Source organism: Rattus rattus, chromosome 16, assembly GCF_011064425.1.
Source record: "Rattus rattus isolate New Zealand chromosome 16, Rrattus_CSIRO_v1, whole genome shotgun sequence".
In the NCBI taxonomy this organism is placed as follows: Eukaryota; Metazoa; Chordata; class Mammalia; order Rodentia; family Muridae; genus Rattus; species Rattus rattus.
The window spans coordinates 29,593,599-29,611,945 of record NC_046169.1 but is presented as its reverse complement, the minus strand read 5'-3'; the positions used below and the strand labels follow the sequence as shown (position 1 = coordinate 29,611,945).

General features: G+C 46.0%; 1 protein-coding gene across 4 annotated transcripts in view; it reads right to left on the bottom strand.

Annotated features, from left to right (window-relative positions):
• Nucleotides 1–2,071: 2,071 nt before the first annotated feature.
• The window catches only part of Mphosph9 (M-phase phosphoprotein 9), a 64,977-nt gene continuing 48,701 nt past the window's right edge, over nucleotides 2,072–18,347 (bottom strand). For 3 of the 4 annotated variants that reach the window (XM_032886464.1, XM_032886465.1, XM_032886466.1), the window contains 8 exons: nucleotides 14,182–14,316; nucleotides 12,471–12,649; nucleotides 10,487–10,633; nucleotides 9,483–9,603; nucleotides 8,476–8,573; nucleotides 7,492–7,724; nucleotides 6,472–6,540; nucleotides 2,072–2,579 (listed from right to left, as the gene is read on the bottom strand). In XM_032886464.1, the coding sequence (XP_032742355.1) occupies nucleotides 2,478–2,579; nucleotides 6,472–6,540; nucleotides 7,492–7,724; nucleotides 8,476–8,573; nucleotides 9,483–9,603; nucleotides 10,487–10,633; nucleotides 12,471–12,649; nucleotides 14,182–14,316 (1,084 nt within the window). In that variant the 3' untranslated portion in view covers nucleotides 2,072–2,477. Of the gene's footprint in view, nucleotides 2,580–6,471; nucleotides 6,541–7,491; nucleotides 7,725–8,475; nucleotides 8,574–9,482; nucleotides 9,604–10,486; nucleotides 10,634–12,470; nucleotides 12,650–14,181; nucleotides 14,317–18,347 lie in introns of those variants that run through there. The other variant, XM_032886467.1, reaches the window with a different exon arrangement.

Here is an 18,347-nt window from a genome sequence, read left to right as displayed (position 1 = left end):
GGAGCCGTCCCTTGCAGCTTGGCTCCTGCAGACTGGCTTTGTGAGGAGGGAGGGGCAGATCTCCACAGCTGGAGAGCTCACTTTCTATGATCCCGTTAAAAGGCACCTCCCGAAACTGCAGGCCCACGGAGGTTTTTATTTTTTACTAGCTGCAGTACATCCCAGCATAGAAACCATTTGCCTCTCTTGGGTGACAGATGCTCTCTAAGACGGCTACCCTGCCCACTTTTAGGCTGAGCTACTTTTTAGCTGAGTGTTCATAAGATATGCATTACTCAGGGGAGAGGCCACTGCAAGAATTCTCCGTGGTGTCTTTCTTTATAGCTACAAAGAAGAAAAGAATAAAATTTGTTTCAAATAAGTAATTGATAGTTTAAATCTATTACACACTTCAGAAACCGAAGCATATGCTTTCTGAGAAGCACAGAAGATGTTTTGATGGCGCTCAATGCCTTTTTTTGGAATAAGCCAATTATAGGCACCTAAGAAGATAACTCCTTGGCAAGATAAAGCTACCACCTCATCTGAAGTGACAATTTCGTCTTCTTAAGAATGCAGTTGACTACACAATGAAAGGAGGGAACAATGAGACAGACAAGAGCACTGGTAGCTTCTTCGGGCGGTCTTGTGTGTTGGTGCCAAGGCACGCGCCCTCATACATGTGGCGAGCACCCTGCCACCGCCTGTACATTACCCTCAGCTTGTTAGCTCTGTATGTCACATGGAAGGGCAATCCCTTTATAAGCTCTAGTCACAAGCCACACAGGAGCTTGCTTAAAAGGAGCCTTTTGACTGCAACATAACTTTTTAAAGGCTGAAAGAAAAATCAAAAATAAAGGCACTTGCTTCTAATGATAAGGAATCCTGATTAAGTCTTCATTGGTTACCGAAGATGAGCTCAAAGATTAGGTATTACCCCAAGGGTCCCCTCCTGTCTGAGAGTCCCAAGCTGAATAAGCCCCAAGGTGAAGCTTTGGTGAGAAAATGTTCAAAGACCATCCAAAACCCTGCTGAGACATATACACCGCAAGTGGGTTGCTAGGATGCTTTGGTTCGTTGTAACTACTCTCATTATAGAGAAAGAACTCAGAGGCAAACCAAAATCAGAAGCCTGAGCCCTGGCCCTGGAAATCAACTGTGAGAGCTCAGATGAGTCTGTCTGCAGATTCTGAGCACAAATACGTGGGTGCTGGGTTCGGACTGGTCACCAGAAAGTGAGTGGGTGGGCAGCCCAGACATCACCAACAGTCCCAACACAGACAGGATACTTGCTGCTCCAAGAGCAGAACAGCTTCTCCTGCCCACACAGTGCTCTTAGAGAGAGTTAGGGAATGCCAGCCAGGTGATGGGCTACGGTCTGCCGCAAGGCCCTGGGAAACACGCTAGCTCTGTCAGGACACATCCCCTGGCCATTATCAGTAGGGTAGAGAGCTCTGAGTGCAGACCAATAGTTCTTACAGTAACTATTACGGAAGTGTTTTCTCTTTGGCAAGGGTGGGGTGGTGGGTCAGGTAAGGTTAAGAGGGTGAAAATGTTTCGACAATGACTTTGGGAGCTAAAGCTTAATGTTTAATGGAAATGGGAGTTACCCTGAAGCAGTCCAAGGCGAGCCACAGCATAAAGCATGGATGACGGGCAGAAAACTCCAGCTCTCCCTGCCGCCTTCCATCTCTAGTCATTTTCTTCCCTCACAAACAGAACTGTTTTAGAGAAAGAAGTTATATTTCCATAGTTTTTAAACTCTCCAACACTCGAGGACTACTAATTTATTTTTTATCATTTACTTACTGGGGTGGGAGAGGATGTGGATATGCCGGCATGGATGCAGAAGACGACCTGTGGGAGTCATCTCTCTCTCTGTGACATGTGGGCCCTGGACCTCGAACTGGTCTTCAGGCTTGGCGGCAAGCCCTTCCACCTGCTGAGCCTTCTTGCCGGCCCAGTTATTCTACTACTCACGTCAGGGATGTTTTTCACATAGGAATTGTGTTATCTTGTCTTAAAAACGTCTATGAAGCCTAAATGCAAACTATACTATAATATTTTAAATATTTAGTCTATTAGTCTATCCTTATGGAAGCTACTAAGCATTTATTTTAAAAATGAATTATATTTACAATGTAGAACAAGTTTATAAAATCAGTGTGCAAAGTTCATTGTAAAAGGATAACACTATTTCTTTAGAAACAAGCTGCCTCCCCATTTACATTTCCGTATTGTTGATAGAAATTGGACACATAGGCTATTTAAAAATAATGCTTTTTAAATAGTAAAATATACAAGAGGTTCCTGAGCATAACAAAAATATCTTGAAAATATGTGGCCATTTTAAGTATAAAATAGCAGGTGTAAGAATAGCATGATTGTAAAACTACTGTTTGAAGGCTTATAAACAGTAGAAAAGAGCTTGCCTTTTCCGAGTGCATAATTGTACATTAGTGCAAACAAAAATGTCTCAAGTTTAATGGCTACCAGTCTCAGAGATTTGCAGAGCTTCGCAAAACATGAAACTTCTTGAGTGTCATTCGAACTGAACCCAGTTCACGATTGATCTTTTCCAAACGATCTTCCAAGGCCTCCTAGGTAAGAGTAATGGGAAAGGGGTAATGAGACTCCACATCAAATCCTCTGGGTCTATACTCGACAGCCGCCATCTACAGACCGTTAGGGTGCAGCATGAGAGCAAGTATACACATAAAACCGGCAGATTTTACTTTCTACACAAGTCTTCTATTTTTATTCATTGGTTTGTTTGTTTGTTTTTTGAGACAAGGCTTCTCTGTGTGGCCTTGGCTGTCCTAGAACTAGCTCTGTAGACCAGGCTGGCCTCAAAATCACAGCGATCCACCTGCCTCTGCCAGAATGGTGGGAGAAGTCATGAGCCACTGCCTGGCCAACATCATTCTTCTCAAACTGAACAATGGATTGGCTTCTCAGCCCTTCCAAATAAGCAGGGCAATTTAAGTATCCTCTGTCTGCCTGGCACTCTTGCCATATGGGAATTCTGCACAGCAGTGTAGCCTTGAGAGGGGTAACGATCTGAGACCGTATGTGCAGAGCCTAAAGGTGCTCTTCACCAATCACCAGAGAAGCGTGCGCACTGGATGTGGCTGTAGTCATGACACGCATCCCAAGTAACCTGACAACACCTTCTTCCTTTAAAAAGCTATCGGAAACTTCAGGAAAAAGGATTCAACAATTAATTAATGAGGAGAAATGCAGCTAATGACCCCTGGACTATATATTTACCCTTCTAGATAACATATTCCATATGGACTCAAGGTATCCTGAAATAAAGCTTGCTGTGTTTAACAATTTTAACAAGACGATCGAATGTCTGCTGTAAAACACAGGTGACCAAAGAGAAGGACCACCGTCTTCTTCCCTTTCTCTGGCATATATGCACATCCTTTTTAGAAGGAAAAACCTAGTGTGGAAGGTTTCAAATACTGTTTCCTTTGAACTTCCTTGGCATGCTCTAAAGTGTCTTCTGACAACATCTTCCTAAATTAATGTACAATATTCCTTTGCAAGTCACACATTTAACCAGGAATCTTTCCGTGGAAGTTTAGGTTGCTTCTAATTCTGGACACTATAAATAAGGCTGCAGTACATGTCTTCTCTTTGCAGTAGCTATAAATACTGCCTTTGCAATCACTGGCAGACAGGGGAAGAAAGCACTTTGGTTCGAAGAAAGGCAAATTTCTGCATTCCAGAAAGTCTGTGGTGATTAGTACTTGCACTGTCTACATTCTAGGAGTTGCTCTGAAAAACACAATAAAACACCTGATATAATTGGGCAAGTGGTGTACATGCTCCTTAGAGTCTCAGAGCTAGTGAAACAGAGGCAGGATGCTGAGGAATTCAAAGCCAGCCTAGGACCGTACCTCAAAGAAACTAAAACTAAACCTACTACTGTAATTAGGGAGAAAAAAATATTAAGTTAGCAGGTTATTTTCCATTTCTCTCTTTTTATTAACAGAAGTCTCTCTAGGGATGGAGAGATGGCTCAGCAGTCAAGTGGACTTCCTGCTCTTGCAGAGGACCCAAGTTTGATTCCCAGCACCCACACGTTGGCTCACAACAGGCTGTACCTCCAGTTCCAGGGATCTGTGCCCTCTTCTGGCCTCCTTGAGCACCAGGCACACATGTAGGGCACAGATATACATGCAGGAGAACACCCACAGACATGAAATAATTTTTAAAAAGAATGAAGCCAGGCGTGGTCACACACCTTTAGTCCTAGGGCAAAGGCAGACAGATCTCTGTGAGTTCAAGGCCAGCCTGTTCTACAGAGTGAGTTCTAGGACAGCCAGGGCCACACAAAGAAACCCTGTCTGGAAAAACCAAAACTAACTAATTAAAAATATATAACAACAACGACAACAAAAATAAAGACAAGTCTAGAGGAGACCATGCTGACCCTGAATTCAATGTGTGGCTGCTGCTGTTCTTGAACTTCGGTTCCTGCCTCCACCTCTCTGTGGACCACCTGTGTGCATCACCATATCCAGTGACTTGGGTGGGGAGGGTTGGGATGGGATTCACACGGTAGACGAATACCAAGCGCTGTGTCTCCAACCCATCTTATTTTTTTGAGACAGGGTGAACAGCCTAGGGCGGCTTCCTAAGAGGATCCTGCTGCCTCGGCCTGCTGAGCGCAGGGATGACAGTGGTGAGCAACCCTCCCCGCTTAGGGGTGTGATTCTGAAGAGCAGGCTGAGTGTCTTCATCAGTGGTGCTGGGGGTAAAGGCATGGCCTATGTGCCACACAGTAACTGCCACAGCCCTGCTCTAGGGTGAGGCTGCACACTTCTCCCGGGCCCAGATCTACCCTCTCTCCCTTACCCATATCCTCCATCCCTTTCTCGATGCCACTTGCTTTCTTAGTGAGATATGACATACTTGAAGAGACTCTAACACCTCGCAGAAGTCTTGTAAGAACAGAGCAATGATGTTCATTATGGGAAACATACTAAGGATTTCATAAGAGCTAGGATTGAAATAGCCCCACATTTCCCCTCTGCTTTCCTAGAAAAGTACCGTGAATTTCCTATGTTGAATTTTATAAATTATTCAATAAAATGATGGTGAGAGGGCTCAGCAGGTAAGATTACTTGCCATCAACCCTCATAGCCTGAGTTTGATCCCTGGGATCAAAGAGAAGGTGGAAAGAGACAAGAAGCACCACAAATGATATCTATATATGAATCATGGAATGTGAATGCCCCCTAACATCATACACACACACATATAACAATAAATAAAATCAATTTTAAAAATTAACTTTCATGGATGTGAGGATGATCTGGCTGGGTAGGCGTGTGTCCCCTTTCCTCCCCGACCACTCCATGTGCAGTCCGTCCGAAGCTGTAACAAAGAGGACAACCTTCCCCAAATAGAGTAGGCCAGGCTTCTATCAAGTCTCTATGAGTAGCGGAGTTTCCCATCAGAACCTCCAAACAAGCTCTCACAAGCAATTCCATTAGCTAGAGATGGCTCGGGGGTTAAGAGCAATGCCATGTGCGTGCTGGGAATTGAGCTGACCTCCACAGACACCAGGCATTTATACAGTGCACATATAAACACACATGCAAATCATCACATAAACCGACCATCTGCTCCTGAGTATGGAATCACATCTCTCTAGCTGCCTTTCCAATCACGACAGTCATTCCATTTGTGAAGCACAACTGTTTTCAGGGCTTATAGATGGAGAGGGTCAGAAGTCATTGACAGATGGTGGTGGAGAAGGACAAGCAATCAGACAAGGAGGCAGCTCTTACTCAGCAGTGTAAAATCTGTCACAGGTTTCTGTTGGGCTGAGGGGAACTCCCTAGCAAGCCCAAGGCCCTGGGCTTTGTTACTAGTACCTTGCTAAACAAACAACAAAGGTATGCTATTTGCTACCATGAACAAATACTATTTTACGTCTTAAGTCAAAAATTAATTTTATTCCTGACAGCAAAGGTAGCTATGGAATAACTAAAACTATCAAATACTGACTGCGCAGGGTAGCAGCTTTGATGGGCACATTAGTAGCTGTGGTAGTGTGAATAAGACAGTTCCCATAGACACATACATTTGAATATTTGGTCACCTATTGGTGGAACTGTTTGGAAAGGATTAGGAGGTGTGGCCTTGTTGGAGGAGGTGTGGCCTCATTGGAGGTGGGGGCACAAAACTGTGGAAGCTTCCTGCTATCCCTACTGTACTCTCTATTTCCTGTTTGGTGTCAAGATATGAGCTCTCAGCTGCTATTTCAGCTACCTATCTTTCACTTTGCCTTCACAAGACTCTCACCCTCTGGAGCTGTAAGCCAAAATAAAAGATCCCTTCTGTAAGCTGCACTGGTCGTGGTGCTGTATCACCACACTAGAAAAGTAACGAACACAGTGGGCCATGCTGTAAGCCTCTGCCTGGAGCACTGGCTCACACCGCCCTCTCATGCAGCTCACTGTAAGTTCTCACCTGATTTAGTCTTGTTTGTAAAGTGATTCTTCCTCCAGGAGATGGCATTCGGCTTAGTGCTGCCTCGATCTGTCAACAAGAGAACTTGTTCAAATAAAAACGAAAGAATTCTAATTACTGGCAGTGAGCTTTCTGAGACAGAAAGGAAAAAAAAGATTTCAGCTTAGCATTTTCTTGTCCATTTTGACTTAAGTTGCCTCAATCGTGTGGCTTAAGGACACTTGTAGTGTGGTCTGATACTCACTCCATGGTACTAAATACACAAGGCAAATTCCCCATGATAGGTCTGACACAATGATATCCTTTGTGGTGGTTTGAATAAGAATGACCCCCATAGGCACACATATATGAATGCTTAGTCATCAGGGATTAGGAGGTGTGGCCTTGATGGAGGAAGTGTTACTGGGGTGGGCTCACAACCATCTATAATGGACTCTGATGCCCTCTTCTGGCACACAAGTGTACCTGCAGATAGAGCACTCATATACATAAAAGAAATAAATCTTTTTTTAAACAAACAAACAAACAAACAAAGCCCAAGCCAAGACCAGAGCAGCTCTCCTTGCTGCCTGCAGATCTTGATGTAGAACTCTTAGCTACTATTCTAGCACCATGTCAACATGCATGCCACCACGCTCCGTGCCAGGACAATAATGGTCTGAACCCATGAGCCAGCCCCAATTGAATGCTTTCTTTATAAGAGCTGCCTTAGTCATGGTGTTTCTTCACAGCAGTAGAACAGTGGGTGACTGGGGCATTCTTGTTTTTTACTTTTTTTCTGCAAGTGGCTTATGTTTCTGTGTTTGGTTTGCTGTTACTTTTAGAGACAGGTCTCACCATATAGCCCGAGCTGACTTGTGACTTGTGATCTTTCTGCTTCAGCCTCTCAAGAACTGAGACACAAGCACATACCACACCATGCCCAGCTTAGTCATTACCTTCCAACTATTCCCTAGACAGAAGCATTAGGTTCAGAAAAACAATTTTTTAAGTATTTTTAAATATATTTGTTTGTTTTACCTGGTCTTTTTCTTTTGTAAGTTCATCAAAAAACCGCTCCGTTTCAGCTAGGGTCCTAATCTTTGCGGTATATTCAAAATCGTTATCCTGTGATGCTGCTGATGCCGGCTTACACTGCTCAAGGCTAAGTGATTTACTCTTCTCCCAGGCTTGTCTCGCGGACACTTTCTTCAAGCCATTTGCTGAGTGTTCAGAACAAGAGCTAGGATTAACAGGGTCATCACTGGTTTTTTCTGAAAAGAAAAGAAAAGAAAGGAAAAGAAAGAAATGTCTTATGTTTCTTATTAATTTTTCTAATAAGACTGATTATACATTAAATATCTAGCTTGACCGAGCTCCCTGAAAGGAACTGCTCTATGGCCTAAACCACAACAAACAGAGAAGCATCTCTTCTTTCTTCTTTCTTCCCTCCCGGTTCCTTGAAACAGCGTCTCACACTGATCTAGGTTACCCTGGCACTCATTAAGTAGCCCAAAATGGCCTCGAAGTCATAGTAATTCTCCTGCTGCTGCCACGAGAGCTGGTATGAAAGACGTGAAGCACCACCCCGAAGTGAAGAACATGAACTCTGTGCTTTATCACTCAGGAACTCTGAAAGGCTTACCCTCTGCTGAATAATTGTCAAAAGTTCTCTTAATGATTTCAAACAAACTTTATGTAAATATAATTCAGTTTTAAAAAAATGACTTATCACACTTGGAGACATGCCCTAAACCCTGAAACATTTAATATCATTACATGAAGTGACTTGATACAGCTTATAAGTTTATCTCAGCGCCAGTGCAAAGGGGAAGGTGGGCAGTACTGTCCTGGCAATGACGATCAGAGCCTCATGCCTCGGCTTCCCAACCTGCCCGTGAGCACCCGCACAGCAGGCATAGCGACCAAGGCTCAGGTAGAGACATCTTCAGAGCCTTACAAAGACACCAGGATTTTGGGAAACAAATGCCTCTAGCTGTAACTATCAATTTTTAGGAAAGATACCTTCCATGTCATCAAGAAACTGGAGCTGCTTCCGTGGACTGGTCTGTTGTAACGTGGACACAGGAACAGTATCTAAATCATCCAAAAGGATATCAAATCTAGTGAATGAAGCAAGTTACTCGTGAGAAAAATGTGAGGTGAGTTTTCCTATCCCTCTAGAGAGCTGAGCTGGTTCCCCAGTGAACTCACAGCTACACTCAAAGCTCGTCATATGACTGCCAAAGCTCACACTGACTGTGGCTTTCCTGACACAAGGTTCTATTTCTACCTCAGAAACTTAAGGCACTGGCTGTTGTGCACCCTCCGACCTCCATGACAAGCTTCCGGAAGAGGCAGGGCAGGCAGGAATGCCCAACTTGCTCAGAGGGTCAAAGTGAGGTTCACCATGCTTAGGTCCCTGCTTCTAGACTCCAGTGGTCAAATCCTTCCCAGTTCATCACTCACGGCTGGCCTCCTTCAGGAGTGGATACCCCGCGTCTAGAGACAGACGCCTGCCACCCTCACACTATCGGGCACCAAAATGTCCCTGTATCACACTCCTCCTCCGGCACACAGAGAGCCTCTTCTACATCTAACTCTGCTGAGGTGCTGAGGCGGCCCTCAAGATCTAGCGAGAGCAAGTTTCCACGTTAAACACGATTTTCACACATTACAATATCTGATTTTCCATATGACACTCACGTCGTGGACCTAAAGCCACAGGGCCCCACTGATAACTGCAATCGGCAACAGCTGGAGCCACACTGATGGCTCAGAATCAAGGGGTCAGGAAGACGGTTCACAGACAAAGGCACCTGACCCTAAACTTGATGCCCTGAGTTCAATCCCCAAAACCCACATGGGGGAGGAGAGCACCAGCTCTACAAGTTGTCCTCTGTTGTGCACAAACTCACCGTGGCACACATGCTCACACAAGCACACATCAGCACGTGTACACACACACACACACAAAATCAATAAAATGTTTTTAAAATGTATTTTTAGTTCCACAACTTTACAGAACTTACCGAACTGGACTGTTTTCATTTTTGCTAAGGAGATGACTAAATCCTGGGGACAAATTTTCTTTAGGGGACCGCTTAGGACTATAAGCCACGGTCACTGGCGTCAACATAATCTCTCTTTTTGCTAAAGAAGAAAGCAGAGAAGCAATGTCATTTCCATCTGTGTTATGTTGGCAGAACTCATTTTACAAATAATGAAATTCCATAGCAAAACTTGACAGTGTTGCAGAGGACACAAAATAAAAATAAAACAGCCCGTAATTCTAATGTCTAGAGGCAACCCCTGCCGATGCTTCAGCATGCCAGACTATAGGCTCAGCACTCTGCCTCAAAACTGGTTTTTCAAGATTTTAGAAGTCGAGTGGAAATCAGAGAGAAAGGCCAGCGCAGTAGAGATTGTTCCTGGAACACAGGAAAGACAGGATTCCCTGAGCAGTGGGAGCGTAGACACTGCGGACAGGAAAGTCAACGCTTAGGCTTTAGAGCAAGCCGGGAACTGTGGGGAGGAAAAGCCACAGACGCAGGTAGAGGGAAGAGATGTAAAAAGGAATCTTCTCTGACCTCCGTAAACCGTCTCAGTTAGTGCTAACAGCTATGGACGTTAAACTCACAAAGCTTTTGGCTTTTCTGAACCAACTTCTTCTTCTTACGATACTAAGGACCCCATCCGTGCTAGGCCAGGGCTCCACCACTGGGCTACAGCCCAAGCCCTTTTAACTTTTTATTTGAAGATAAGGGCTTGCCACACTGAAGGCTAACCTTGAATTCGCTTGGTAGCTCAGGTAGACCTTGAACCTTAACCCTTAGGTAGCTGGGATGGCGGCCTCTACTCCAGGCCTGGCACAGGTTAGGTCTGCAGTATCTGTGCTCCCAGACAATTTCACTCTCTGGCTGTGCTCGGAGACCCCATCCATGCTCAGCGCACTCTGTGAGGCTGACAGTGCAGTGAAACAGTAAAAGTACCCGGGAAAAGTCACTCTCCCTAGCCCAAGGCACACATCTCTTACTTGGAGTGTTGGCTTTCCGATTGGAAGGTGGGAGAGACGATGACCTCTGTGAAGCTGAACTCTGTCTCTTTGGTCTCTGCTGGGCACATTTCTCTGGGGAACGGCCTGTATTGACTGAAGGTTCAGTCTGCCGAGGATTCACTAATTCTGCATCAGACAAACACACAAAAGAATAAGCCAGACCTGGTTTCCGCCATCTGCTTTTCACAATTGTCACAGCGCAAGGTCCTCCACAGAGTGAGTGCTCTGCTCGAAGCACTGCTATGCAGGCTGCAGTCGTGATTTGCAAATGCACTGCGGTATGACGATAAGACGCTTGAGAAGGAGTTTATGATGAATGCATCTGGCTTCCTGCTGCAACTGGCATTCAAGGTGAGTGCTCGCAGGGCTTTTTTAGGAAGCAGACTCCTAATGTGTTTACTAGAAGATGCTGCTGTGGGACACGGCACCACAGATCTCAGGGTGTGCCTGGTAGGTCTGAGAAGTGAGCACAGAGCCACTCTGTAGAGAGAGCAAGAGAGCCAGGCATGGAAGGCTAAGCCCAGCGCTGAGGAGGTGGAGGAAAGAGATCAGAAATCAAGGTTACCCTCAGCAACTTAATGAGTTCCAGGCTAGCCTGGGCTCCATGAGACCTTGTCTCACGTAGGAAGAGGCGTGGAGGACAGAGATAAAGATGGAGGGAGGAGACAGAGAGTACTACTGTCCTAGACATGTTGGGAAAAGCACACCTTGAAAGATAGTCTTCTTCCTCTCTATAGATGGCTCAGTAATCACACACGAAAAAAGGAAAAGAGAAAAAAACTTTTCTGTTTTTGTATAATTTTAGACACTGTGGGTTTTGTTACCTCAGCCTCCAAGTGCTGGGAAAATAGGCATGTACTCCCGCTGCCCATTTACCTCCTCGTTTTATTACTATAAATGACTGCCAGCATTTCTCAACATGTGCAAGTAAGACAGACAGAGACGCTTACTCAGTAGTCCAGGCAGGGTGTGACATCAATCCTCCTATGTACCACATAGAACTGGATTACATGCCTGTGCGCCCAGCTCATGAAGACATTATTATTATTATTAATTATCATCATCATCATCATCATCATCATCATCATATGTAGGTGTGTATGTCAGCATACAGGTATGTGCACATGACTGCAGGTGCCTACAGAGGTTAGAGACCTCACATCCCCGGAACTAGAGTTAACAGATGGTTGGAAGCTACCACGTAGGTGCTGGGAACTGAACTCAGGTCCTCTGCAAGAGCAAGCACTGTTAACCACTGAGCCATCGCAGTGTAGGCCTCTTTAATAACCAGAATATGATACGCAGCTTGCTTTGCTTTATATAAAAGGTACGTGCTATGCTAGGACAATGACAAATTATTGTTACGGGTCAGTTACCTATGAAACGGGGCTGGACCAGTGTCATAAATTAGGACTTCATTTCGTTATCTGAGAGTCTTATTTTTTTTTTTTTTTTTTGGTTCTTTTTTTTCCGGAGCTGGGGACCGAACCTAGGGCCTTGCGCTTCCTAGGCAAGCGCTCTACCACTGAGCTAAATCCCCAGCCTCGAGAGTCTTATTTTTTGAGGCAGGTTTTCACTGTGTCACTCTGACGGACATGGCACATACTAAGTAAGCAAGGCTGGCCTCCAACTCCTGCCTCTGCCTGGAAAGTGCTGGGATTAAAGGCATACAGTGCCATGCTTGGTTGAAAATCTAATATCAAAGGACATAATATAAATCAAAGAGGAGAGCAGATACCTTTCCCTTCCTTTCTAAGAAGACGAAAAGCATTCTACTTACCGCTCTTGCAGAGGCTTGGCTCCAGCTCTCGGCACCCACATAGCGGCTCACAAGCATTCGCAACCCCGGCTCCAGGAAGTCCCAAGTGCACCAGGTGTGCATGCGGTGCACATTCACACGGGCAGGCAAACACTCACGGACGTAAAATAAAATCAGTCTTAAAATTAAAAAGGAAATACTTACGACTTGAGGAGTCCTCTTTCTCTGTCTGTGTCCCCCAATTTTTAAACAGTCTTTCTTCATCAAGTTCCTTTAAAGCCTTAATGATTGGTGGAGTGTCCGGTGCGTCCCTCTTCTTTTTAATCAATAAGCTTGCTGGGGACTTTCCAAGTGAAGAGTCCTTTTCTGGAGGAGAATGGTATCTAAAACAGTAGCTACAATTGTAACTGCTGCGGGCTTAACATTTGCACGCCCCTGCCCCATAACGCCCAGATAACCGCCTCGCTTCGCTGCAAGCATTTGGAGTTGGAGCCTTAACAAGAATGGAGATTACACAGGCCATGAGAGAGAAGCCCTATGACGGGACTGAAGTCCGTATAGAAGGAGGAGGACAGGCTTGGCGGTGCACACATGGTTGTAAACCCAGTATTCAGGAGGCTGAAGCAGGAGGATGGTCAAGAGTTCCAGGCCAACCTTGAACACACAGCAAGACTTGCCTCAAAAATAAAAAATATCTGGTCTCAGGAGGTCCCCACACATGAACACACACACACACATTAAAAATGAAAACAATACATATAAAACGAGAGAAGAGGAGAAAATAGGGCACTCTGTCTGGTCACACCACGAATAGGCCATGTCAAACAGCCAGGAAGGAGGAAGGTCCTCTCCAAGACCTTTGCCACGCTGGCACCCGAATTGGAGAAGTCCATAAACATTTAAGTCTATATTCGTTAGTTAGAGCAAAGCACGCTAAGTTTACTAGGACAGCCAGGAAATAACAGGAGAGTTGACCGTTTACCTCCATATGGATGCTATTATAATACAAGTCATTAAAACTGACCCCAGGGGTTGGGGATTTAGCTCAGTGGTAGAGCGCTTGCCTAGCAAGCACAAGACCCTGGGTTCGGTCTCCAGCTCCAAAAAAAAGAAAAAAAAAAAAAATGACCCGAACACAGCAAGCCAGTGCTTCCTGGTCCTTTAAACAAGCTAGCATACATGAACATTTCTATCCATAAGGAACCCAGAGTACACTGCTGAGCTTGCTCAGGCTACCCCATGAGTGAGAGGACGATCCTGTTGCCCTTAACAAGTCTGCACTTGCCCCTGAGCTCAGACAGAGAAGCACTGCAAAGCCTACGGAGGGAAAACATCCTAAAGCATTGGCCTCTCGGGCCCAAGAAGATGGATCCACTGCTAAGAGAGCTTACGATGCGAACAAAGCAAAACTAAACCACAGAAACTATGTCTAAAAGATAAGACAGTAAAAGATCAACAAGGGGATGTGGTGGCGCCTGCTGGAATGCCAGCACATGGGGGAGAAAAGCAAAAGACTGAGTATGTAACGAAGGCATCCTGTACACTCTCACAGCTGAGCTTTGCGGGAACACAGTCTCCCAACTGCGGCTACTCATCAGTGCTATCTTGAGTGGACACCCCCTTTCCATAATTAGCAATCCCCACCTCTGCAAGACAGCTGATTCACACCCTGTCCACTCTCCACCAGTCCTCCGCCCTGGTTTTCACAATCCAGGGAGAACCTTGGGTCCAGCTTCAAAGAAAAGGCAGGAATCCCCAGACAGGAGCTGCTGCTTATCTCTGCTCCCCAAGCCCCTGCTCCGCCCCCATCCCTGCCCCCGCCCCCTTCCACAGCCTACTTTTGACTATGTCCCCTACCCAAGACAGCTGCATCTCTACACAAGCATTCCTCGGCTGACCCCCGCCCTTATCTCACCCAGGAACACCGGTTTCCTGCAGCTGTCTGTCTGTCTTCCTGTCCCTGCTGTCCAGAGGCTGCCCAGTGAAGATGGAGTACTCTGCTCCTGGGATCAGCCACTTCCTCCTGCTGACATCCGAGGTGGCTAGTGTGCTGGAGAGATAAGAAACATTCCAGGGCATCACAGGCTTGCACTCCAGTTTAAAGAAAATTCATAGAGATGAGAAGTGGGTGAGCGTTTTGTCTGTGTACCGTGTGTGTGTGGTACCCAACACAGCCAGAGGAGGACATCGAATTTCCTAGGATCGGAGTTACTGAGAACTATGAGCTCCTTTTGGGTGCTGGCATTTGAACCCTGGGCTTCTGGAAGAGCAGCCAGTGCTCTTAACCACAAAGCCATCTAACCAGCCCCTTGCACTTCAGTTTAGGCCAAATATTAATATCAAAACAACCCGTCCCCAAGTTTGATTTACACATTTGCACAGTGGCTTAGAACCCATGTATGGACAACCCACACTTTAAAAAGGAATTCTATTCTAAGGGGCTGTGTTGGTTGTTATGTGTTTTTTGTTTGTTTGCTTTTTAAGGGGAAAAGGGATTTCCAGACAGTTTCTCTGTGGCAGCCCTGGTTGTCACAGAATTTGCTATTTAGACCAGGCTGGTCTTAAACTCTGACTCCCAAATGCTGGAATTAAAGGTGCATCGGCTATTTTAAGGTTTTAAGATTGAAATGAACTTGTGAACATTCCCCTAAGACAAAGAAGAGTCGGCACTCGAGGCTCTGCACAGCCTCCTACCTGCATTCCAGCACATTTAGTCCCCTCTCCCTACTAGCTCAGAGCAAGTAGATAAAGCATGGCTGCCTTCCCAGTCCCTGCAAACACTATCTGCATCCTCCCATATCGCAGTCCCAAGTACATGCTGCTACGCGACTTCTCAGAGTGGCTATGACACCAGCACACAGGGTTACAGTATCACCTCCTCTGTCCCTATATGGAGTTCAATCCCCAGGACGCATATGGTGGGACTCTCAAGAGTTGTCTTCTGACCTTCATATACACGCACGCATGCACACACGCACGCACACACACAGGCACGCACGCACACACACAGGCACGCACGCACGTGATGACAATAAGTAAAACGCAAACAATTTTTTTTAAAACCTCGCTCCCCCAAGGATCTCTCAGCTTACCAGTCAATCCCAGCTCCCCCAGTTCCTCTGTCCATTTACTTATTAAATAATAAATAAAATGTAAGTAGTGATAATGTTAAAAACTCGGTTTGTCAAGGTTGACATCCAGTCAACCCGCCCTAGACTAGACTTTGAACCAGTGCTGTGGTAGCCCATGCCTTAAGCCCGAGCATCCAGGATGCAGAGGACAGGGATCTACTTAGACAGGGTAGGAACTCGAGCAGCAACCTGGAGGCCGGAAACAGAGCAGAGACCGTGGAGGATGCTGCTTACTGGCCTGCTCTCCAGGCTCCAGCATAGCCAACTTCCTGTATACTAGGTCTACTGCACAGGGGTGGCACTGCCCAAAGTAGGCTGGGTCCTCTCACATGAAAGCCAATCAGAAAATGCCCTGCACACTTGCCCACAGGACGATCTGATAGAGATATTTTTCAGTTGAAGTTCTGCCTTCCCAGATGACTCCAGTTCGCATCGAGTTGACAAAACTAACCATCGTAAACCTATCTCATCTCCAGGCCTGCTGTCACCACCACACTAGGCAACTTCCGGAGCTATCCTTGCCCTCTAGACCCAGTGACTGTCAAAGTCATCTACCTCCAAGGATACAACTAGACTCTGCTATAATCAGAGGTCACAGCTCTGAGGAAACTAAACCCCCAATTCCTCCCTCACCTCTGTTCCTGCTGCTGCCCAGCACCATCCCAGCAAGCAGCTAGCAAGCCCAGGATCTCTCAGCTCACCAGTCAATCCCAGCTCCCCCAGTTCCTCTGTCCACCCTGGAATGCACAGCCGCCACCTCAACTATTCACAACCCTGACTCCAACTCTCACTATCTGACCGGATGTAAAACCTCAAGCCTGACTAACGGCCTTACTTCCTGTTCGTACTCTGTGGCTGGACTTTGCGGGACAGTCACCTGCCTGGGCCTACTCAGAAACTCCATCCTGGCCATTCCTCCCCGTGGTCAGTAAGCTCTGACTTGGTAACAGCTCTTCCCCATGGCCTTCAGTCAGGAGACAACCTCAGGTCTAACTTCAAAGAGGCAAACCCTAAGAGAACATGCCGTTCCCCTCTCAGCTCATGTCATACTTAACCTGCTAGGTTCTTTCAGAAGAGATTTCTGGGTGAGCCTGGAGCTGTCCCCGGGCCTTGTTCACTGCTACACGGGCTCTGCCACTGAATGACAGAGCGCCCTTTTCCCTCAATTTTTAAATTAAGAACGATTTCAAACATTCTGAGAAAATTACAGAGAATACTACAACAAGCGCCCACCTACCTACTCCGAGTCTTAACAGATGCTTAGCTCTTAGCCATATTTGTTGTTAATTGTGAGACATAACATTGTATACATATGTACAGCCGCGTTTGTTAAACAAGGGCACGCTATCCACACCCTTTACTGCTTCTCCTCCACAGTGTTCATGGTTTATCCACGCTGGCGTGCAGGGCTGTCAGTCACTTCTCCAGCCTGAACGCACTCTGCTGACGCTGTCTCGCGGTGATGGATGCTGTTGCACAATGCTGCAATTACCACGTGGGAGACCTGACCTGAAGCAAATGTCTAAAAACACAGCTAGGAAATCTGGGGTGTACCCATCACCTTCAGTCTCCTGCCTACTGCCAAAGAGTCCTCCAGACAGGCACCAGCCGTCTGCAGGCGGCCATTGCTATGTGTGAGTTCCTTTCTTTGCCAAACTTTAGAACGAGCTGAGTCTGGCCTGTCTGATGGCGGAATGGTACATGCTGTTATTTCAACTGGCATTTTCCTGATTTCTTAGGAAAACAAGCCTCTTTTCATTGCTATTAGCTGTTTACATTGCTTTTTCTGTGCAGCTTCGCATCTGTTTTTCCTTTTTCTGGGGAGAAAAGTGTCTCTGTACTGAGTTACGGCACATCTTTTGTATTCTAAACACTCAGCCTTTATTTTTTTGCTGTCATTAAAACAAATCACACACTCACACAGGCACACATGCACGCACACATGCACACACTTGCACACACACAGGCACACACACACTCACACAGGCACACATACATGCACACACACAGGCACAGGCGCACACTCACACAGATACATACACATACACACACACACACACAGGCATACACACACACACACACACACACACACACACACACACATACACACACACACACACACACACACACACACACACATGCCTTTGAGATGGCTTGGTAGGTAAGAGGCTTTGCCATCAACCTGAGACCTGAGTCTGACCCTGGAAATCATATGGTAGGAAGAGAACGGACTCCTGAAAGTTGTCCTCTGGCTTCCACACATAAGCAGTGGCCAGGACATATTCACGCGCACACAGTTAAAAATGTATACATTCCTTTCAAAGGGTTCAAGCACGTGTAGACAATACAGGCAGTGCTCAATGCACTGAAACTGGGCCAAGGTCTTCACTGTGTTCTGCGCCCCTGAGATCTCTCACTATGAACGGCTACAGCCCAGCTGAGCCTCTTCAGCCCTGTAGTCCCCGCTCACAGCGGACCAGGTTCTCTGGTGCTCGGCATTCCCGCTCACAGATTTAAGACTTGGACTGCATTTATAAGATCGGAACTATTGTACGTGCTGAAGCTGGTATTAGTTACTTCCTACTGAAGGTCGGGAAGGTGTAGTTCACGAGTAACACTTTTTTTTGAGCCTTTTCCAGACCCTGGGTCCCAACACCAGCACTTTAACGATTTTAATATTTATAGCTTATTTCATGGATCATACAAGAACTGCTTAGGGCTTACCTAGAAAGCATAGAAGCTTGACTTGGTATACACTTAAGAGAACACATGGTTATCTTATAATATGAATGGACAATCAACATATAAAGACCCTATTTCCCTGATAAATGTTCCTGGATTTCCGTTTTAGAGATCTGTTATGTCTACATATGTCTGTCTGTACTTATTGGGAGCAGTGTGCACATGCCACGGAACACTTGTGGGACTCAGAAGCCAACTTGTGAGAGCC